The sequence below is a fragment of the Humulus lupulus genome, chromosome 8, assembly GCF_963169125.1.
Source record: "Humulus lupulus chromosome 8, drHumLupu1.1, whole genome shotgun sequence".
In the NCBI taxonomy this organism is placed as follows: domain Eukaryota; kingdom Viridiplantae; phylum Streptophyta; class Magnoliopsida; order Rosales; family Cannabaceae; genus Humulus; species Humulus lupulus.
Genome location: NC_084800.1, coordinates 15,802,688 through 15,827,999, shown reverse-complemented (window position 1 = coordinate 15,827,999; position 25,312 = coordinate 15,802,688). Strand labels below are relative to the sequence as shown.

The 25,312-nt window shown below is 35.1% G+C and overlaps 1 protein-coding gene and 1 non-coding gene across 2 annotated transcripts; one reads left to right on the top strand and one right to left on the bottom strand.

The window, feature by feature from the left end:
* Positions 1-1,026: 1,026 nt before the first annotated feature.
* Positions 1,027-1,133, bottom strand: LOC133799112 (small nucleolar RNA R71). Its single transcript, XR_009876314.1, has one exon. It is a non-coding gene; the product is annotated as a small nucleolar RNA R71 (small nucleolar RNA).
* Positions 1,134-20,470: 19,337 nt separating this feature from the next.
* LOC133794778 (putative yippee-like protein Os10g0369500) lies at positions 20,471-22,546 on the top strand. Its single transcript, XM_062232169.1, has 3 exons — positions 20,471-20,816; positions 21,485-21,593; positions 22,286-22,546. The coding sequence occupies exons 1-3, from the start codon at positions 20,674-20,676 to the stop codon at positions 22,367-22,369; spliced, it is 336 nt and encodes a 111-aa protein (XP_062088153.1). The 5' UTR covers positions 20,471-20,673; the 3' UTR covers positions 22,370-22,546.
* Positions 22,547-25,312: the final 2,766 nt, after the last annotated feature.

Sequence of the window (25,312 nt, the reverse complement as noted above, 5' to 3'; positions counted from 1 at the left end):
GAGTTTCTCGGAGGAACTAGGGGGTTAACCCTATTTTTTCCGCTTAGGTCGGCAAGTTGTAATTTTACACTGTAATGACCATTTTGGATTGTAAATAACATGTAAATGTTTTTATGGGCCCATGAACAGTTTTATGTTTTAAATAAAATATATCATTTCCTTTTTTATTGGTTTTTCACCTTAGCCTGTTAATAACATCTAGATGCACATTTATAACCAAAGAACTCGATTAGCGAGTTAAGCACGGTTCAAAGCTCACAATAACGGTCTTTGAGTAACCAGGGCGTTACAATATACACTTGCACTATTACATTGTTCTTTCAAAATAAGTAATTTTACTATGCTTAAAGGTTATTTGGTTGAAAAGGTTTAACTTGTGATACTCAGTAACCTCGGGGAGTTCTAGTAAGGTGTTGGAGATCACCCCAAAACCTCCAAATCCAACTTGCAACAAGTTTTAAAAAAATCAAACATCAAAAATAAAAATAAAAAACATAAAATAAATTCAATTCTCATTTCCGAGAGTGGATAAATCATCACGAAACTTCTAGTGAAACTTCTTCCAATTCATCCACTACTCCTTCCAGAACTCCTTCAACCATTCCTGCTTCTCCACACACCTTAGTTGGTAATAATATGTTCACAATGACTCACAATGATGAAATCCAACCAAGAACTCTCAATTACTACCTCCATTCTACTCGCACTTCCACACCCTCATGCATTATATTCCCTCCTAATATGCTTGCAGTAGACTTTAAACCTAACATGATTCAACTCTTGCCCATATTTCATGGAATGGAAAATGAAAACCCATACGTGCATATTAGAGAATTTGAGGAGTTAGTAGCCAATTTCTATAACCGAGCTGAAAATGTTGATTCTGTACGATTAAAGTTCTTCCCCTTCTCCTTGACGGACAAAGCCAAAAGTTGGTTATACTCTTTGAGATCTCGGTCTATTGGATCATGGGAGGAAATGACCAAATCTTTCTTTTTGAAACATTTCCCTAGTCATAAGACCAACAGTCTAAAATGACATATTTCCACATTTTCCCAAAAAGACAATGAAACGTTATATCAAGTCTGGAAAAGATTCAAAGATCTGTTAAATCAGTGCCCTCACCATGGCAATGATAACTAGCGTTTGGTCAGTTACTTCTATGAAGGGCTCACAAGTCGTGAACGGAAATTTGTAGAAATGTTATGCAATGGTGAATTCCTCGAAAAAGAGTCAAACGATGGTCTTGAATATCTCGAAGAAACCGCAAAAAAATCTCACACCTGGACTTCAATACCTAACTTCTTCACCATAAACTCAAAGTTTTGCTTCATTGCATACAAGTGTGCCTTCATCTTCAAATCTAACTTGTTCTCAAAAACCTTCCCAACTTCTATAACTCCACAACTTACTCCAGATAATGTGGGGATAACATACGAGGGGCATGGGATATCTTTAGCAGTATATGCCGGAGTGTTGGTATTAAATGATCAAATCAAAGGTACGTAGCGGAATATATGGACCCATTTTAATAAATATTAATACCAGCCAGGATCATACAAATATATAAATATTAAATCACATACAAATAGATAAGGGATTACTTCTTGTAGCCCATCAAGTGTCCTCGAGTCCTTGTAACGCCCTAAACTCCAGGGACCGTTACGGTGCGCATTTTAAACAGTTCTAAACTCGCTAACCGAGTCGTTTGGCCATAATCGTGTAACTAAGTATGATTAGAGGTTTAGGGATTAAAAATGTCGGTTAAGATATAACGTTTCACTAGAACGTTTACTGTATACATTGGGATCCCAAAAATATAATTTAAATGTTTATTACAACAAAATAATTACAACCAGCCGATCTAAGCGGCAAAACAGGGTTTAACCCTAGTTCCTCTTTCAAACCTCGGTCGTGGCGGTCGAGCAGCTGCATATGTACACATCGTCACCTAAGCTCTCCAACTCAAGGATGATCCAGCTTTCTTTTGCCTTTACCTGCACCACATAGAACCCGTGAGCCGAAGCCCAGCAAGAAAACTCAATATGCTCATGAATAGTCATATCATGACATCAAATCATATCTGGCATGCCTAGCAAACATAACTCTACTCAAGCATGCAAATAAATTCAGATAATGCTGGGGAATCTAGGACAAGAAATCCTGCCCTCCTGATTGGATGACTATCAAGTCAATCATAATCAGATGAGTGATTTAACATTAGAGGTTCTGGTAAACCATAATGAGTGACTGACAAGCAAGTCACCACGGGGTTCAGCAACCACATCCATGCCAATGATGATCATACAGGGCTTATAGCCCTGAACAGATGAGTGAATATCACTTTGAGGTTCTGTTAAACCATAATGAGTGACTGACAAGCAAGTCACTACGGGGCTCAGCACCCACAACCGTGTGACAAAACCGTCACCTAGGCTTTCCAGCAATGGCTCTAATCAGATGAGTGACTTCTGGGTAAGTCACTTGGGCTCAACACCCATAGCCATGTGACTAAACAGTCACTGGGGCTCTCTGACCCTGGCTCTAAGGGACTAGCCTTTAGCTAGACAAGCGCTTTTAGTTTTCATCGAACTTGAGGTCAGTCCGGCATTAATGCTCATTTGAGTCATTCAATGCAGATGTTGATTAGATCTAATCTTTATCGGCTTACGTTAAACACGCTAAGGCCGTCCTTGACTTATTAGTCAATACCAGGTGACCAGTGCTTAGTACTATTGCGAACTTTGACAAGTAGGTCACAACTTCGCAGTTAATACTAACACCATTGCCAAATCTGACTAGTTAGTCAGTGCCACACACAAGTAAGTGTAACACCCTCACTTATTTTAGTTAAAAACCATATTTGAGGTGTTACGTTTTAAAACTATATCATAATTTATTTCTGCGGAAGTCTGGACATTTTTTTTTTTTTTTTTTTTTTTTTTTTTAAAACTTGAAAACTTATTTCACCTTATTTACATTAAACATAAAGTGTGTCTCAAACATATTATACATAAGTATTAAATAACCCAATTTATTTTCAAAACATAACTTCACACTTTATTACAAACATCTCACTGATAACTGAAATAACCCACAAAAAGGTCGATGTGTTCATATGTACAAATCAGGGTCAGGACCATGCTTCAGTTCTCCTCATATCATTCACATATTTCTTTCTCTACCTGCAACACAAGACAACTGTGAGCCTAAAGCTCAGTAAGCAAAGTAATGCATGCAATGCTAATGATTACCCAATATCAATGGACATATACAACTTCTTTTTTTTAAATTTTGGGCCCCTTAATATTGTGCACACTGTTTGAATTGGTCAATGCCTGCAGGGCTTGTTACACATATAATACAAAATCCCATGGGTTCTCCTCCGGCTAGCCTTCACCACAGTAGGGCACATTAAAAACCTTATTCCATCGTTGCCCCGTCAGGCTCAAGAGTTAAGGCGGCCACACACTGTGATGTCAATACATATAACAATAACTCATATGGAGGAGAATAAAAACGGAAATATGGCAAACAATATAATTGGTTCACTAAACCTAGCCCAAATTATTGGGCAGCCACTATAAGCCTACTATAGGCATCCGTTTACACTTATTAACACTTTCATTTGCCTTTTCAAAACAGTGGCACTGAACTTAAACTTCTTATTACAACTTTCTTTTATGTTGCACAAAACTTGCAAAGGCATTATATAATTAATCATCATAATATCATGCATGGTCTTATATCATATAATAATTTACCATATCACTATTATGCCATGCATACAAATTTATGATGAAGTGTCACTGTATGTTAATACCACTTACTCACAAAATATTCATATAATGCATACTTTCACATAACACATAATTCTTGTGTTGCAGTTGAGTACTTTACTTACCTTTTGTCCACAATATATTTCACCGTGTAACAAGTGATGTCTTAGGTATTGATGTGCTTATCCTGACAATAGCATGGATTTCTCATCATAATGATGGCAGTAATACATTGAACTCTCATTTAAAAAATACCCATAAGACTTCATATCAAATTTCATACCCAAAACATGCCTAAAATGCCTTAAACCACCTAGATCGAGCATTAGATTTATCTTAGACATTTGGGGAAATTTTGACAGAGTTTCCCCTTAATTTTAACTATCCTCAAATATCAAAATACACCAATAATCAACATCAATTAACCTGCCATAACCATATATCCCAAATACCAACATGATTCATCATAAAGTTATCATATACCGATTTTGATAAAATTCTTATCTCCTAGATCATCACCCAAATTAAATGAGTCTCCACATATATTCAAACATTTATAAACATATATACTCTCTTATAAACTCAATCAAATAACCAAAAATCATCTTGTACTCCAAGAACCCCAAAAACCTCATAAAACACAAAATTTCACTTACCGAGCAACTTTTCGGCGAAAACAATCTCTTCAAGCTTTTCTAAACCTCAAACCACTTGGAAACCCCAAGAAATATCTTAAAAATGATAAAACACCATATATAAGTTCTCAGAAAAATTCAAAAACATAGTTTAACTTCCAAGTACAAGAACTTACCATAAAAAGGCTAGAACTAAGCTTAATCTACTTCTTTGGCTTTGCTTTCACTTGGATCTCCTTAGAATTTCTTCAAACCAGCCAAGAATGGTTTTTGGTTTTCTTTTCTCTCTGTTTTTCAGAATAATGGTCGTGCAAAGTGATAAGGTTTGATGAAAATTCCTTATTTTCAATGATTTAGCCTTATTGTCAAAAGTTGACACCTTTCATCTCATCATTTCACCTTTTGACTTATGAAAACCTTATCACTTCAATAATTTCGACTTAATCATCTGCTAGGCCTATTATCCTTATGTGTAAAACACTCACACCAAACCTTAGGTCCATATGACTTCATACCCAATAGTTATGCTTACCCGATCGAGCGTAGCGCACTTATGCTAAGCTCGTTTTGACTTTGCATCCATACCACTGATTATGTATACCTCCCATCAAGAATTGATCTAATGGTTCTAAAACCATTTTTACATCATCAATGAGACCTTAATCCTACCTCGATTACATTTGGTAAATCCATAAATACTCAATTTTACACCGAAATACTAGTAATCGACATTGTACTATTTTCCACTACTTAACCTATTTTGCCTTCTATATCTCACTTTCAACACTTAATTCCATGCCTTGTCCATATTTTTCATACTTTCTTATATCTTGAGCACATCAAACACCCATAAAAGACAACTCAAATGCCACAAGGTTAATAATATTGAGCATACATATAGACATCACATACACAACTTTTATACTTATACATGAAAACACTTATAAGAATATGCATATGCTCAAATTATACATATTGTATGATATGTAATGCAATGAAATCATGTGATTATTGGCTATATATATCAAAATAATGTGGGTGCTACAATCCTCTACACCTTATAAAAATTTCGTCCTCGAAATTTCTCTTACCCAAATATCTCTGGGTATTTAGATCTCATTTCATCTTCCCGTTCCCATGTCATTTCCTCAATGTTTGAACTTCTCCACAAGACCTTAACCAGTGAAATCTTCTTATTTCTCAACTCTTTCTCTTTTCTGTCAAGAATTTTCACTGGTTTTTCTTCATATGTTAGGTCTTGTTCAACTTCTATTGGCTCGTAGTTTAGCACATGTGAAGGATCTGGCACGTATTTTCTCAATAATGAGACATGAAAAACATCGTGGACATTTGACAGTGATGGCGGTAATGCCAGTCTATAGGCTACCTTTCCCACCTTTTCCAATACTTCAAAAGGTCCAATAAATCTTGGGCTTAATTTCCCTTTCTTTCCAAACCTCATTGCTCCTTTCATAGGGGCAATTTTCAGAAATACCTTGTCCCCAATGTTGAACTCCACATCTCTTCGCTTTCGATCAGCGTAACTCTTTTGCCTACTTTGAGCAGTTAACATTCTTTTTCTTATCTTCTCCACTGCTTCAGTTGTCCTTCTGACCAGATCTGGACCAAGATACTTTCTTTCTCCCATTTCATCCCAATGAATTGGTGATCTGCATTTTCTGCCATATAACATTTCATACGGTGCTACACCAATCGTTGCATGAAAGCTATTGTTATAAGAAAACTCTATCAGACACAAATACTTCTCCCATGATCCTTGAAAATCTAGGACACAAGCTCGAAGCATATCTTCAAGAGTTTGAATGGTCCTTTCAGATTGTCCATCAGATTGGGGGTGATATGCCGTAGTAAACTTCAATTTTGTGCCCAATGCTCTCTGCAAACTTTCCCAAAACAATGAAGTAAATCGAGCATCCCGGTCTGAAATTATAGATACTGGCACTCCATGAAGTCTAACAACCTCTTGAACATATAATTCAGCCCACTGATCCATAGTATAAGTCATGCGTACCGGAAGAAAGTGTGCTGATTTGGTATATCGGTCTACTATAACCCAGATAGCATCATGTTGTTTAGAAGTCTTTGGCAATCCAACTACAAAATCCATAGTAATCTCTTCCCATTTCCACTCTGGTATCCGTATTGGTTGTAGTAAACCAGCAGGTTTCTGATGTTCAGCTTTCACTTGTTGACAGGTTAAACACTTGGCTACAAACTCGACCACATCCTTTCTCATGTTGGGCCACCAGTAGTGTCTTTTCAAGTCATTAAACATCTTGGTCGTCCCCGGATGTACTGAATACAAGGTATTGTGAGCTTCGGTAAGGATTTCTCTCTTCAACTCCTCATTATTAGGGACACAAACTCTTTCCTTGAACTTTAGCATCCCATTACATGACACACTAAACTCATTGACCTTCCCACTTTCCAATTCACCTTTTTGTTCCACCAAGTAAGGATCCTCACATTGACCTTGTTTGATTCTCTCTAACAAGGTAGACTGAATAGTCATCACTGATAATCTTCCTGTGATCACCTCAATCTCCGCTCTGCACATGTCCTCCTGAAGTGGTCTTGTCAGTTTCCTCAAAAATGACACATTACCATGAGACTTTCTACTCAGTGCGTCTGCAACTACATTTGCTTTTCCAGGATGATAAAGTATTTGACAGTCATAATCCTTCACTAGCTCCAACCATCTCCTTTGTCTCATATTTAATTCCTTCTGAGTGAAGAAATACTTGAGACTTTTATGATCGGTATATATTTCGCACTTCTCACCATACAGATAATGTCTCCAAATCTTTAGTGCAAAAACAACTGCTGCCAACTCCAGATCATGTGTTGGATACTTCTGCTCATAGTCCTTCAATTGTCTAGAAGCATAAGCTATGACTTTGCCATTCTGCATCAACACACACCCTAAACCTTGCTTTGAAGCGTCACTATAAATCACAAGTCCTCCTGATCCAGATGGAATAGTAAGTACTGGAGCAGAAACCAATCTTTGCTTCAAATCTTGAAAACTTTTCTCACAAGCTTCAGTCCATTCAAACTTATGATTCTTCCTCGTGAGTTGTGTCAATGGCATTGCTATCTTGGAAAATCCTTCAACAAATCTTCGGTAATAGCCTGCTAATCCCAGAAAACTCCTTACTTCTGAAACATTTGTTGGTCTATTCCACTTACTAACAGCTTCAATCTTTGATGGATCCACCGCAATACCATCTTTTGAGACTATATGGCCCAAAAATGCCACCTTCTCTAGCCAAAATTCACATTTCTTAAATTTGGCATAGAGTTGTTTTTCTTTTAATTTCTCCAACGTCAACCTCAAATGTTCCTCATGTTCTTCTTGGGATCGAGAATACACCAAGATATCATCAATAAACACTATTACAAACTTATCAAGGTAGTCCTTAAACACCCTGTTCATCAAGTCCATGAATGCAGCTGGAGCATTAGTTAATCCAAATGGCATCACAAGGAACTCATAATGGCCATACCGAGTTCGAAATGCGGTCTTTGGTACATCCTCTTCTCTAATCTTTAATTGATGATACCCAGATCTCAAATCAATCTTTGAAAACACTCCTCTTCCTTGTAATTGATCAAAAAGATCATCAATTCTAGGAAGTGGATACTTATTCTTGATTGTCAACTTGTTCAATTCTCTATAATCAATACACATTCGCATCGTCCCATCCTTTTTCTTCACAAATAGCACCGGAGCTCCCCATGGTGAAAAACTAGGCCTGATAAACTTTTTATCCAGGAGTTCTTGCAACTGTATCTTTAATTCCTTTAGTTCTGCTGGTGCCATTCTATAAGGTGCCTTGGACACAGGGGCTGTACCAGGAAGTAGCTCAATCACAAATTCAATTTCTCTGTCTGGAGGCAATCCCGGTAAATCTTCTGGAAATACTTCTAAGAAATCTCTAACTACCGGTACATCTTCCGGTTTTAACTTTTGCTCCTTATACGTGTCAACCACACTGGCGAGATAACCCACACATCCACTTTCCAACAGTCGCCTGGCCTTCATAGCAGAAATTAATGGAATGCAACCTTTCGATGTCGCTCCAGTAAACATAAACTCATCTTCCTCCGAAGGCTTAAATATCACTGTTTTCCTTCTACAATCAATAGTGGCATTATACTTTGAAAGCCAATCCATACCCAAAATCACCTCATAATCGGCCATCTCTAACATTATTAGATCAGCATATAATTCCCTACCATCAATGCAAATAGGAACCCCCCTCAACCAATGAGTAGAATACAGAATCTCTCCAGATGGTAACATTGTACTAAAAACTTCTGACAATTTTTCACACGATCCACCCAACCTTTTTACATATGTCAATGATGCAAATGAATGCGTGGCACCTGAATCTATTAATGCATGAGTGAGAATACCAGATGCAAAAATATCACCTGACACAACAGAGTTGTTGGTATCAGCATCAGCCTGAGTAATCGTGAACACCCTAGCATTTGTCCTCTGAGGTTCATCCTTCATTTGTTGGTTCTTCATCAATGGACAATCTTTGATAAAATGATCCCCCTTGCCACATTTGAAGCAGCTCTTAGTTAGAAGCCTGCACTCCCCGAAATGATTCTTTCCACAAGTTTGACATCGTGGCATTTGTTGGAATCCAGGTTGCCTGTTTTGCTGACCTCCTTTAAATTTCTTATTCTGTCCTTGTCTAAATTGGAAATTCTGGGCCCCTCTTTTGTTGTCATTGTGAAAGCGGCTTTGTTCTTTGTTGAATGGAGTGTCTCTACGAGGCGTGCTAGTAGCAGCTTTAGCTTTTGTTATTTTTTCTTCTCTATGTTCAGCTCTCAAAGCTTTCTCCACAGCCTGAGCATAAGAAAGAGGCCCTGTACGTCCCATATCTACATCTCTAGCCAATTCTGGTTGTAGACCCTCCAGGAAGCGATTCACTCTACTAGTTTCAGTGTTAACCAAGTCTGGTGCAAACTTGGCTAACCGGTCAAATGTCCTGGCGTACTCAGCCACTGATAGATTCCCCTGTTGCAATCTAGTGAACTCACTTACTTTGGCAGTCAACACAGCTTCATTATAAAACTTCTCATTGAAGACCAGTTCAAATTCTGCCCAAGTCATCTGATTCACTTCTCTAGTCTGCTTAACCACTTCCCACCAGATCTTAGCATCCTTTTTAAGTGTATGTGCAGCACAAGAAACTTTTTCCCTGTCACTTAGTTGCATGAACTCAAAGATGTCTTCTAAAGAACTCTTCCAGTCTTGTGCGTCAAGTGGGTCAGTACTACCTTCAAATACTGGTGGGCGTTGTTTTCGGAACCGTTCATATAATGGTTCCATGGGGTGCACTGCAGGTGGAGCTTGTGGAGGTGTTGGAGTTTCAGTAGGTGGTGTTGGTGCTTGCCTTTGTCGTTGTTCTGCTAACAACTTCTCAATTTGTTCAGCCTGTCTATTCACCACCGCTCGAAGTTGAGCCATTTCTTGTTCATATTTATTGCTGCAAGAGCCTTCAGTAGCCCCCATACCATGTTCATGATCCATCTGTGTTATTATATATCTTTTAAGACAAAATGTCCATAACTTATGTCATTTAGCCAATAAAGCACATGATGCATGCAACCAGCACATAATAAATGCACACATAAAACTTACAGATGAACTGAGCATTATCCTTTCCTCAATGTGTACATATGAACGGTCTACAAGAACATTTTAACCATGGCGCTCTGATACCAACTTGTAACACCCTCACTTATTTTAGTTAAAAACCATATTTGAGGTGTTACGTTTTAAAACTATATCATAATTTATTTCTGCGGAAGTCTGGACATTTTTTTTTTTTTTTTTTTTTTTTTTAAAACTTGAAAACTTATTTCACCTTATTTACATTAAACATAAAGTGTGTCTCAAACATATTATACATAAGTATTAAATAACCCAATTTATTTTCAAAACATAACTTCACACTTTATTACAAACATCTCACTGATAACTGAAATAACCCACAAAAAGGTCGATGTGTTCATATGTACAAATCAGGGTCAGGACCATGCTTCAGTTCTCCTCATATCATTCACATATTTCTTTCTCTACCTGCAACACAAGACAACTGTGAGCCTAAAGCTCAGTAAGCAAAGTAATGCATGCAATGCTAATGATTACCCAATATCAATGGACATATACAACTTCTTTTTTTTAAATTTTGGGCCCCTTAATATTGTGCACACTGTTTGAATTGGTCAATGCCTGCAGGGCTTGTTACACATATAATACAAAATCCCATGGGTTCTCCTCCGGCTAGCCTTCACCACAGTAGGGCACATTAAAAACCTTATTCCATCGTTGCCCCGTCAGGCTCAAGAGTTAAGGCGGCCACACACTGTGATGTCAATACATATAACAATAACTCATATGGAGGAGAATAAAAACGGAAATATGGCAAACAATATAATTGGTTCACTAAACCTAGCCCAAATTATTGGGCAGCCACTATAAGCCTACTATAGGCATCCGTTTACACTTATTAACACTTTCATTTGCCTTTTCAAAACAGTGGCACTGAACTTAAACTTCTTATTACAACTTTCTTTTATGTTGCACAAAACTTGCAAAGGCATTATATAATTAATCATCATAATATCATGCATGGTCTTATATCATATAATAATTTACCATATCACTATTATGCCATGCATACAAATTTATGATGAAGTGTCACTGTATGTTAATACCACTTACTCACAAAATATTCATATAATGCATACTTTCACATAACACATAATTCTTGTGTTGCAGTTGAGTACTTTACTTACCTTTTGTCCACAATATATTTCACCGTGTAACAAGTGATGTCTTAGGTATTGATGTGCTTATCCTGACAATAGCATGGATTTCTCATCATAATGATGGCAGTAATACATTGAACTCTCATTTAAAAAATACCCATAAGACTTCATATCAAATTTCATACCCAAAACATGCCTAAAATGCCTTAAACCACCTAGATCGAGCATTAGATTTATCTTAGACATTTGGGGAAATTTTGACAGAGTTTCCCCTTAATTTTAACTATCCTCAAATATCAAAATACACCAATAATCAACATCAATTAACCTGCCATAACCATATATCCCAAATACCAACATGATTCATCATAAAGTTATCATATACCGATTTTGATAAAATTCTTATCTCCTAGATCATCACCCAAATTAAATGAGTCTCCACATATATTCAAACATTTATAAACATATATACTCTCTTATAAACTCAATCAAATAACCAAAAATCATCTTGTACTCCAAGAACCCCAAAAACCTCATAAAACACAAAATTTCACTTACCGAGCAACTTTTCGGCGAAAACAATCTCTTCAAGCTTTTCTAAACCTCAAACCACTTGGAAACCCCAAGAAATATCTTAAAAATGATAAAACACCATATATAAGTTCTCAGAAAAATTCAAAAACATAGTTTAACTTCCAAGTACAAGAACTTACCATAAAAAGGCTAGAACTAAGCTTAATCTACTTCTTTGGCTTTGCTTTCACTTGGATCTCCTTAGAATTTCTTCAAACCAGCCAAGAATGGTTTTTGGTTTTCTTTTCTCTCTGTTTTTCAGAATAATGGTCGTGCAAAGTGATAAGGTTTGATGAAAATTCCTTATTTTCAATGATTTAGCCTTATTGTCAAAAGTTGACACCTTTCATCTCATCATTTCACCTTTTGACTTATGAAAACCTTATCACTTCAATAATTTCGACTTAATCATCTGCTAGGCCTATTATCCTTATGTGTAAAACACTCACACCAAACCTTAGGTCCATATGACTTCATACCCAATAGTTATGCTTACCCGATCGAGCGTAGCGCACTTATGCTAAGCTCGTTTTGACTTTGCATCCATACCACTGATTATGTATACCTCCCATCAAGAATTGATCTAATGGTTCTAAAACCATTTTTACATCATCAATGAGACCTTAATCCTACCTCGATTACATTTGGTAAATCCATAAATACTCAATTTTACACCGAAATACTAGTAATCGACATTGTACTATTTTCCACTACTTAACCTATTTTGCCTTCTATATCTCACTTTCAACACTTAATTCCATGCCTTGTCCATATTTTTCATACTTTCTTATATCTTGAGCACATCAAACACCCATAAAAGACAACTCAAATGCCACAAGGTTAATAATATTGAGCATACATATAGACATCACATACACAACTTTTATACTTATACATGAAAACACTTATAAGAATATGCATATGCTCAAATTATACATATTGTATGATATGTAATGCAATGAAATCATGTGATTATTGGCTATATATATCAAAATAATGTGGGTGCTACAGTAAGCAATGCTACCAGGCATATATCATATGTCAAATATCCAAAAGTAGGGCATTCAACATGTTTACTTAACAATTGCTAGCATAATTATGATCATGCACAAACACAGAGACTCAAGCTCTGATCAATCTCATATTCAACATTCATGGCATGCTCTAATCACATGTTTCTTGTGCATCATATTTAAACATCTAACATGCATCAAGAATAACCATGCATGTCACATATGGGGTGCAGATTTCTTACCTTTGGTCCAAGCACATGTTACCAATAAACGAGCGACAAGCACGATCCTGATTCCAAGCCTCTAGTGATAACCTAGTTACAACCATAAACGATGAACCAATGAGTTCAAGTTCTAAATCCTAATCTCAGAACCAAGACCTAGCCTCTGGGACATCGAATCCCACTAAACCAGGTAGTAGGAACGATCCCGAGGCCTAAGGTTTGAGTTCCCAAGCTCAAAACATCACTTCGACCACAAATGCCCTCAAGCGCCGTGGCCCCAACTCACTGAACCGCGGCCCCCAACCAAAACAGAGGTGCCAACATCAGGCATCAGCACTAAGTGCCGCGGCCCCCAGAATCCTTCAGCAACCTTCACCTACTTCATCGAGCCTGGGCCGCTGCGCCCAAGAACAGGGTCGTAGCCCAACCTCGAACCAGCCATTTTTCCCCGATTTCTCCATTTTAAAACCTTCCAAAAACCTATCCAAACATCTCCAAACTCAAAAATCAAAGTTCCCAAACATCCCCATGATCCAAAACCCATAAAACCCAAGCTTCAATTCAATCGAAAACTCATCAAAATACAAAGACCAATTCAAGCTTAAAAACTTTAAAAAACTTAGAACTTAAAAGTTGAATTACCTCTGATTGAGCTGATTCCAACTAAATCCTCCGGCTAATAAGCTTCTAATCTTCCCTAGGATCGCAATGCCTCGATCCTCTCTTGAATTCGAGTCGTAGAACTCAAATTTCCTTCGAAAATGCGATCGGGAGACGAAAATGGAACTTAGAGGGAGAGAGAACCTACTGAACGTTCTTTTTATTTCTTAGAAGGTTACTTCAAGCTTAAGTAGCCTTAAACAAATCCTAATGCTCGGGGTCCCGAAAACATCTCCCGGGGAAAAATAGTCAACACCTCCAGAATTTCCCCCTGATCTTACTAACTCCCAATTTATCATCAAATACTTATTCCCATTACCCAATAACCCAGTAATGTGCTAAATATCCCTCGACTCACTCCGAGTCAAGTATAAATCCCATTGTGACTAATCCACTAGCTTACCTCCTAGGATCGTCTCGTGCTAAGTAACCCTAGCGTAACCAAATAATAATAAAGCACCACACACATATCACATATATGCCAAATATGCCCGAAATGGCCAAAATATGAAAATCACCCAATTAATCAGAAATGGGTTCACATGCATAATTAATACACATAAACATGCACATAATCATTTAATAACATGATAAATCAATTATGGCCCTCCCGGCCTCCTAATCAAGGTCATAAATCTTATTAGGAAATTTGGGGCATTACAGTCTTTTTGTAGAAATCAACGATCTTCCTATCCAGTGTTTTGAAATCTCACACCCTGATCTTCCAGACCAATCCTCAAACACACAAGGACGTGTGAGGGAACATAGGATTCAAAAGGTTGATTTATGTGACTCCCTAGATGTACTCAACACATGAGATCTAGAGAGTTTTGATAGAGAGAGAAGGTTTAGAATAGTTTTCAGGTTTAGAGAAAACTATCGCTTTAGAGAGAGAGTCTATCTTTTTATTTTTCAAAATAATAATCAAGCCTTATTATGAAAGTCACATACTATAAGACTTATAAAGATATTTAATCTAATTAAATAATATTTATTTAATTAAAATATAATTCAGATTAAATCTGATTAGATATTTTCATTTAATTATTTATTTAAATCATATTTAAAAAGAATAATTGAATAACTGATTAAATAAAATTATTTAAAATTCAAATCCCAGGGATTAAATCCCTGATGCTAGGCACCACACACTGTACAATACAGTGTGTGTCGCCCAAGCTTGTATCAGGTTTCTCTGATTTTCTCATTTGTTTGTTTAATCAATCTTTAAGACAATATATTTATCACAACATAATTATCAGTTAATTCAAAATTAATTTTATCTTAAAATATCAGTTTTAAATTAAATAAATAAATATCATATTATAAATAAGATATTTATTATTCTCTCTTTATATTAATCAAAACAAGATTAATATTAATTTTAACCTATAGTTTTTTCAAAATAAAAACTATATAATTAAATAATTAATTAATTCATAATTAATCAACTACCCATAATTATCACATAATTATTTCCTTGCCTTGGAAAATTAATTCCTTTGCAATTTAGTCATTTCTATTTACAACTCTTTCTTTTGACATCCTTACCCTTGACAGTGTAGGACAAAGGTGATCTGGGGACCATGGACCTATAATACGAAACTCCAATAAACCAATTTATTAATTAAACTCTTTAATCTAATAATCGTATTTATTAATTCCATGATTACTCCACCATATATATGGAATTGCATTCTAAGTATTTATAGAATTATATTTACAGAGTTTTCTCTTGTAGTCCATTAATATAATCAATATATGTAGTTTTGTCCTCCATTATTGGTTCGTTAATTAGAGCTGGTCAAAACTACCATTGTACCCATCTAATTATCTCTTGATCCTTAAGTTTCATTAATTCACTAGTGAATAATTAATATATAATCTAATTATACATTTGATCTCAATAACTATTCAGTTCCAAAATCAACCCTTAAGGGAACCAATATTCGATCCGTTAGGAAAGCATGGATTCTATTATTGTAATTCATGTTCCTAGCCATCCATGATATTGAATCTCCAAAACAAAAGCCATTAGCCTCATTATTCTAAGAGACCTTAACCAGTGAATCAAAAGATCCAATAAACATGAGCAGGAGTTCATGAATACTCAGGATTTAGATTGATCTACAAATGATCATCTATTATGATAAGAATTAAATCTTTACGTCAAAGGACGAGTTTATAAAGATAATTAATTCCCATCGGTCCTGTCATGTATAATCTCTATTATATACATCACATTTACTAAGATGTCTATCCACATCAGTAATCTGAATCTAGATGACTTGCATCTTGTATGATTAGCAAACCGTACTAGTAATCATTCATTAAAGATTCCTTACTTTAATGTGTTATTGACTATTTTATTCATTATATATGATCTTAATTTTTTCGTACAAATACAAGATCATATTCTCATGAATGAATATGGAATTTTCTTGATATTAATATATAATTAATTCAAACAATAATCATAATATTCAAATATAATAAAATTGTATTTTTATTTAAAACCAATAAAATGTCTTCACATGCTTTTAGGGCATTAATCCTAACACGGAGAACTCCATCTATTTCTTTCATCTTGTGTAGTTGGACGACTGCTCTCTGAGCCAAGAGTCCTGCGTCCTTGGCTTTCTTGACGTCTTGGCAATGGTCGTACATTTAAATTATCCACTTGCTCCACATGTGGCATCGACAACTGATCCTCTGAGTTATCATCAGAACTACTGCACCCCTCAACTCTTTCATCATCATCACCCAAATGGGCAACTGGATGGTCATTGACATAAGGCTCGTACTCACACCCATCATCATGTGGGAGATTTGTTGGTGGAAAAAAAGTTTCATTTTGACTAGGACCTCCCATGCATACACTTGGCCCATGAGTTGTTTGTGGAACAATCGTGCATGATTGATTATGATTTTCCTTATTAACACTCGCTCTAGGAGATGGATCAAGAAGATCAATGTTCTTTGCAATCGAACTAACGCATAAAGGAACCCAATGTTTTAAGGACTTCAAACTATCAAGAATAAGATCACTCACTCCTTCATCATCCGTGATTTCAATGGGATCTAAGCTAAAATCATTGCATGTAAACGAAACTTCCAACTTTAAGTCAAACAATGACCTATCCACTTTCAGGTTCGAATACAACTTCTCCAACAATTATATGTAATCAACATCAATTGATACATGTATTATAGTGTTCAAACCAGCTTTGAAATTTCATTTCTCTCCTTTTTGTTCCCAAACACCGTTGTAAGAAACAATGATATTAGCTTTGGAACCTGCAAATTTACAAACAAAAAAAACATAAGAAAAGTATAAAAATAAAGTAAAATCTATGATAAATCGATGAACAATCAATGCCTATATAACGCTACATGTATTGCAGTGTAACATTGATGTCACATCGATGACATTTCAATGCATAATCGATGTTGATGGTCGCTATCTGTACACGATTCCATTTCGATTGTATATCGATGCCATATGGATGTTGAACCACATCAACATATATGGCATCGATATACCATCGATATTATATAAAAAATAACATCTAAATTATATGTTCGCCTCAACATCGAAATAGAATCGACGAGACATTAGTAGGGCATCGAAGTACCATCGAAATGCCATCAATTTAAATTTGATTTACCATCGATTTTGATTGGCAGTCCACCGATTTCCAGCTCTACCATATCCGAAGAACATATCAAAAAATGCATAAAAAATACCACACACAATACCAGATTAGTTTGAAATTAATATATAACCATGACATTTCATATTCACAAGTAAATAGAATAAGATGATACTTACCCATGATTTTTTCTCTTCTAAAACGCCAAGAATGACAATTTTTTCATATGAAATGAAACTTCCATATCCGAGCATGTAACGCCCTGCTAATTAGGGTCCATTACCAGGTGTGTTTTGAAACTAGTGCTGGACTTACTAACAAGTCATTTGGACTAAATATGTAATTAAGCCACTAAGGTTTGGGTATTAAAAACTTTTGATCATCTCATAAACATTTCCACTAAGTTAAGATAAGTTCTTTACATGGGATCCCAAAAATGTTAGTTTAAAAGCGTATTACAAAACTCAGATTATACAATGAGCCGTCCTGAGCGGCAAAAGTTGGGTTTAACCCTAGTTCCTCTGAGCATCTCGGCCGTGGTTGTCGAGCGGACTGCATATGTACATACCACTGCTAATGCCCTCTGACTCATGGCTGGTTGAGCTTCTCTTTACCTTTACCTGCACCACAAAGCACCTGTGAGCCAGAAGACTCAGCAAGAAAATATAATCAACAATTTAGTGAATAAAACAACCATCAAACAGTAATAACTGAATCCAGCGCATTCATTAAACTCAATTGGAGACTATAGAGTCACACAAGTGCATGTCGCACTTTCTTTCAAGTTGTTGGCATCCGAGCCAGTCAAGTGCATGTTGCACTCCCAGGGTGGCCCAGCCATGGTGGCCTGCACTCCACGTGCATTATGCCAATCTTAACTTATAAACTAAGTTCCTTATGGCCTTGACTTATAAGTCAAGCCACCACGTGCCTCCAACTTATAAGTTGAAGCCTTGGGATTCTCAACTAATATGGATCTCCTAGAACCCATCATATTCTCAACTAATAAGTTGATCTCCACTTAACATCCTAATGATACCCTAGCTTATAAACTAAACTTCACAGTCATAACAGACAATCACATGTTTCACATAGCATACTTATCAAATAGTCACACAATGCATTATAATACATTAACTCAACAATCATAAGCATAATCACAATTATGCACATTACAGCATACCTAATCAGACATTCGCAACATAATTATAATCATGTTCAATACCTTAACTAAGCTCTAATCAAGCATTCACATAACAGGTGCAGTTTTCTTACCTCTGGTCCGTATGTAGGTTATTAGTGACGACCCACTGAGTACGATCCCCGATCCAAGCCCTTAGCGAAAACCTAGTCACAACCGTAATAAGGAAGTTCCCATCAATTACAGGTAAATAACAAATCCCAGACCAACCCTTAGGCTCCGGGACATCGAATTCCACTTATCAAGGAAGTAGAATCGATCCCAAGCCCAAACGGCTAAGTTTCCAACCTAAAAAACCCATTAAGGTCAATTTTCCCCTTAAGAGCCGCGACCCCTCACACCCGAGCCGCGGCCCGCCTCTAATTCCAAAGGCTCGGCCTCCCTGGAAACCAACGCGCGTCGCGGCACGCCCCTGCATCCGAGCCCTGCTGGTTCAAAATCCTCTTCGTAGGCCGCAGCTCACCATAAAAGAGCCGCGGCTCATCACCACGTACCCAGAAATTTCTGGGTTTCCTTTAGCCGAACCCAGCCAAAACCTACCTAATTTCATCCCAATCCTTCAATTCACTTACCACACCTTATATATTCATTCCCACCAGTAAAACCCAACTAATAATCATGATACAACTCATCAAAATCCCCAAGATTCAAACCCAAACCTAATAGTTCTAGAAAAGCTTCAACTAACTGAATTTAATATTAAAGTTCAGAGTAATTCTTACCTCAAATGGTTGTCTTATGCTCCCAAGCTGCTCCTAGTTTAGTCTTGAACACCAAATCCCCAACCTCCTATGTTTTGCTCCTTCAATTATCCAAAATCCCCCAATTTTCCAAAGAGAGAAAGAGAGGGAGAGAGCTACGGGAAAGAGAGTTTTCGTTCTTTGTTTTCTTTCTGAATAAGTCTAGATTCAAGCTGCCTAAGTCATATATCCCTTTTACCAAAAGTCCAAATTGCCCTTCCACCAATTTAAGTCCTTTAATGACCTCAAGGGCAATTCCGTCAATTGCCACTTCCAGTAAATCCTCAAGTGTTTCTCTAAATCCCCAACTTCCACAAAATAGTGACCATTAAATCTTCCATTACCCACTAGTACCCAGTAATATACTAAATCAATCAAATACCCCTAAGCTTACCCCGAGCCGGGTATTAAAACCCCGTTGTGACTTTTCCGCTAACTTACTCATCGAGATCGCCTCTCGTCAAGTAACCCAAATATATCCACATAATAATGTGGTCTCAATCACACAATCACATATTCAAATTTATACCCCAAACGGGTCAAATTACTAATGTATCATTCTTATAAGAAAAGAGCCCACATACACATATTTAATATTTTTAAAATACAAACATAATTATATTATAATATAATTCACATATTAACTCAATTATTGCCTCCCGGCCCCTTAATTTAGGCACTAAGCCATATTAAGAAATTCGGGATGTTACAGAGCAGTCAAAATATTACAGCTCAGTTCAATATATTCGACTATTTCAAGTTGGGTTGGTGTAAAATTGGTCTAGTGTGATGGAGGAGAGAAAGAGAGATAGAAATAAATGTGTGAAGTATTAAATCTGATATTTTTAACTGAAATGGTATTTTTGTCCCTAATATAGTAAGGGCACATTAGTAAGAAGAATTTTTACGATAAATAATATATTAAAATTTTTACTATGCATGGAGTCTGAAATTTACCTAAAAATTTAGAATAATTAGATCTCATTCCAACCAATGGCGAAGATTGTTTGGAAACCAAAGAAAAAAGTACCCAAATTTTTTTTTGGGAAAATAGTAATAATGACAATTGGAATATATTGGGCCCACATAAAGCTGAAATGACAGAAATATCCCTTTTTGATATGGACATGTCATTGCATTAGTGGTTGTTTAACTATTTCATGGCACAGTCACGCATTCAGCGAACTTCCCTAAGCTGTACTCTGTCTGACCAAAACGGCGTGATCCCTTCCAGCACAAACATCTATTTTATATAAATTTAAATTGAATAAGATATTTAAAAGAATCTTGATCGTTTAGATTAGAATCCATAGACGAGGAAGAACCAAAGCTCGTAGTCCCTTTTAGCATCGGTCTTAGGGCAAAGGTTAGGAGATATCATGGGGAGACTATATATTGAATCGCTGAGTGGGCACAAGATCTTCAAGTGCAAGTTTTGCAAGGTTGACTCCGCTTCCCATGGCGACATCGTTTCCAAGGATTTTCAAGGTCGTTTCGGCAGAGCCTACCTTTTCAGACATGCGTAAGCCCCTTTTGCCCCCTGTTTTTTTTTTTCCTTCATATCTTTTGTTTCAAAAAATTTCAATTATCTGATACTGCAAGTTTTGATTTTGATTTTTGGGATTTTTTTTTATTATCATTTTTTATTTGTACACAAGTTATGAATTTCACTACGTGTAGTTCTTTGTGACTGTTTTTCGTTTATAATTTCTTTTTTTTTTACCTTTTTATGAATATAGTTTTGTATGTACTTATGAGGGATTCAATTTTCTCTAATTTGCTTGTATCGCTTTGGGAGCCTTTGGTTTGTTTGTTTGGTTTAGGATGCTTGAAAATGTTGTTACGGAACAAGTCTGACCGCATTTCTTTTTGTATAAATTAAAAAATCAAACGCATAAAATGTTGTCACGCAAGCTCTGTATTTTAATTTGGCTTTGCTTTGTTGAAACTTTTGATGTTGTTATATTAAAGGGGTGTTCTGTTCTCAATGGTGAGTTCTTGGATTGGCATCATTCAACACCCCTCATTTATTCACATCACAGCATTGCTTTTTGGGTGTCCATGTAAGAATCTAGGTGAGACTCTATATGCATTGAATTGATGTGATTCAGGTTTGACGCTCTGATGGATTTGGCAATGACCAAGGCCTGCAAGTCAAAGTGTTCATGACTAACTACTAAGCATTTCCAGGGTAAACATATCGCTTGGGCCTTCCGAAGAGCGAAATCTCATTAGCGGTTTGCATACTGTGAATGACATCTACTGCAGCTCCTGCCAACAGATTCTGGGCTGGAGATATGTAAGTTGGAGAATTCTATTTAGTTTGGACTTGTTTTGTATTATATACCAACTTCAATTTCTTGAAATGATCGAAAAGTATACAGATTTTTATTTAGTTTTATAATTGAGGCGGGTGGTTTGAACTTTCAACCTTCATAAGTGATTTTGAACTCTTGCATTGCACTTCAAAGGTTATGATTTTGGTGATGCTCTTGTTGAATACTGCATGTGTTTTGAAAATATTGTCTCTGAGAAGCCGCTCGATAGCTTGAGTGATTTGGTTGTATGAATAGACCATAGAAGATACGTTTTCACTATCCTGTACATGCATGTTACTTTTTCATAAGGTTATGCTAATATTTTTAGAGAGATCTATGATATTGATTGAGGTACGCTGATGTTTATGCGTGGTTTCGTTTAGTGAACTTTCAAATTACTCTTGTCTACAATGAAGTAATGGTTATGCTAAAGATAAGTTGCTTAATAGACTTGTTCTGTATTTGACAACTTTTTTTGAACCCTGGTTACCTGTTTACTTTTTCTGGGTCAGGACAAGCAAGCTAGTTACTTATTTATTACTATTATTATTATTGCTATTTACATTCGTGTCAACTGTGTAGTACACTTTCTTACTTGAGTATCTAATTTACATTGTGGTGGGGGATCTTCCTTGATACTAAGTCTTCTGTTTACTCATGATATTTACTTTAGGAGAAGGCTTATGAACCAAGCCAAAAATATAAAGAAGGAATGTATATTTTGGAGAAGGAACGGATGCTTAAGGAGGGTTGGTGAGGACCGATGAAGAAGAAGAGTTGAGCGGAGGCTATTTTTCTTCGATTGTGTACATAGAATTGTTCAAGCAGATCATTTTATCAGTTTGTTTCTATAAACCTATTGCTTTCAACTTAAAGATATCTGGCTGATGTTGTTGCTCCATTTTAGAATTAATGCAATTGTCACTGTTTGCTACATTCTGGTTTATTAGCTACCTGGTTGGTATAAATGTTGGGCCACTCAGTAGTTACCAACCATGAAAATCATTTGAAAGATAAACCCAAAAAAAAAAAAAAAAAAAAATCTATTGGATAGGAGTTTAAAACACCATACAAATTAATTGAGGTTAAGTTTTTTTTTCAGCCTAAAAATAGAAACATTTGCTATTGGTGCCATTAAGTTAAAAATATCCATTAGTCGATTTGAGTTTTTGTTAGGCACGTAATTTACTCAACCAATACATTTAGTTAACTCTTAAAAAATTTAAAAGAAAACAAACTATGTTATCCTTTTAATACTTAGTTGTCTTATCGTTTTTGCATGTGAATTCCACCAAATAATTTTTTTATTATGATGGTAACATTCTAGACGAGAATATAATTGTGCTTAAAATTTTGTTTGTCCTTAGTAAGAGCATATGTAATGGAGTGCCAAAAAGTTTGTGCAATACTATATATAATACATCTTATAAAAAAAATATAACTTGAATGATGTTACAAAAAGTGTGTCAAATTTGGTACAAAATATAACATGATCCAATTTTGACACATCAATAAATATTATTTTTTTATTTACTATATTGTCACTAATTATTATAATTGAGTAGTTGACAATTAATGATCAACTATATATCGTATTTTATTTATTTTTATAACAAATTTCTTGGAATACATAATTTAAATAATAAAAAAAATAATTTTTGTATGTTCTCAATAAATATTAAATGAATTATTGACTTTTTGTGTTAATTTGTATCTTGTGTATTTGAGCACAATTGTAAATATTGAACCAAATTTAAGATAAAATTTACATCTTACATCGGAAATGATATAATACAAATATGTTGAAGATAGTGATATAATGATTTACATGGTTTGAATTTATTTTCAATTCAGAAACCATAATCATGTTAATATATGAGTAATGATATGTGCACCCAAAATATACACTAAAACATTACACATAGTGACGTGTCACTACTTTTTAAAACAGTGAGTCCCAATTATAATAAATATGATTGGCTAGGTTAAACTGCCACATCACTGTATGTAATGTTTGAGTGTATATTTTGGGTGCACATATCATTACTCTTAAGATATATGTACTCTTCTTCAATAGGACTTTTGCTTTTGACCATGTGCATACGGATTTTATATGGGATTTTTTCATAAATATGGCTTTTTAGACATTAATGTGTAAAAATATGGTAATTAAACTTTTCTTAGTCTGTATGGACAAATTTAATTAAAAAAAATCAGATTATGAGAAAATTTATCCCATATTAGAAAAAAAAAAAACAAATCAGCCAAGAAGAAGGGTACTATTGTAATTAAAGTTGCAAATACTCCAATACTGAAATTTGAGTCGATCAAAAACATCCCCAACATAAATTTTTTCTTCAGCAAGAACACTCATCTCCAGCAACACATTTCACCTCCAGAAAATCCTTAAAGATGTCCTCAAGATCCGATCAAAATCAACTCCAGCCACAATCACAAACCTCCATCCACCTCTGATCGACAATTTTGAATTAATAGGTAAACTAAAATAGTTAAAACAAATAAAATAAAAATGAATTACATAATTACCCTTCTACTTTAATAAACTCTCATTAGTAATAAAAATATGACATAATCAGGATTTGTTACAAAAATATAAGAAAAAAAATCCATAAAAGTGATTAAATTTATAAAAAGCCATAGATAACTTTTTTTTTGAAAAAAAAGCCATATTTTTGTAAACTTTGTTAAAAAACCCATATAAAATGTAATTACCATCGAATACAAAATTAAAGATCAACATCCGGATAGTGTAATTTAACTAAAGTGGACACTTGGTAGATAATTGTGCAAATCTTTGTAATATTTTTAATAGAGGTATTTGCGATATAAATATCCAATGTTTAACACTTGTTATAGTTAAATACCTATTTTTATTTTTATTTTTACAACAAAAATACACGATGCTCAATATATGTTAAAGATAGATACCTAATATTTTTTATTAGCAGCAAAAATACTCAAAGTTGTTAAAACATTGCTTTTGTCACATCTCCTTTGTTGGAGCTATTAAGTATTGACTCACCATATATGTATCACTCCATAATTTGGGTATTTTTATCCTCAAAATATGTCTTTTTAATTCATTTCTCTAATTTAAAATATTTTTTTTATAAAAAAATTATGAAATTGACCGATTACAGAGTGACAAATGTCTAGCTAGTGAACCTGTTTAACAACTCTAACAAAGAAGGTACTTACAGAAGCAATGTTTTAACTTTAGGTATTTTTGCCGCAAAGAAAAAAGATTAGGTATTTATCTTTTACATATATTGAACATTGAGTATTTTTGTCGTAAAAATAAAATATTAGATATCTAATTGTGACAAGTGTGAAATATTGGGTATTTATGCTGCAAATAACTATTTTTAATATGTATGAAACTTTTGATGAAGTGTTGTTGACTTATTTGGCAACAAATAATTTTTTTGGAATATTCTTATTGTAGTACTACCATGCATTTATTGCAGAGGAAATTACATTTTATATGAGATTTTTAATAGTGTGCAAAAATATAACTAGTAATTATGTTTCTCATAGTTCGTTTTTTTCTTTAATAAATTTTCTCGTACAAATTAGCAAAAGTATAATCCCTATATTTTTGCACAGTAATGACATAAAAGCCATATTTTTGAAAATTTTATTTTGTTGTAATGCCATCATATTGTGTTCTGCGCTAGCT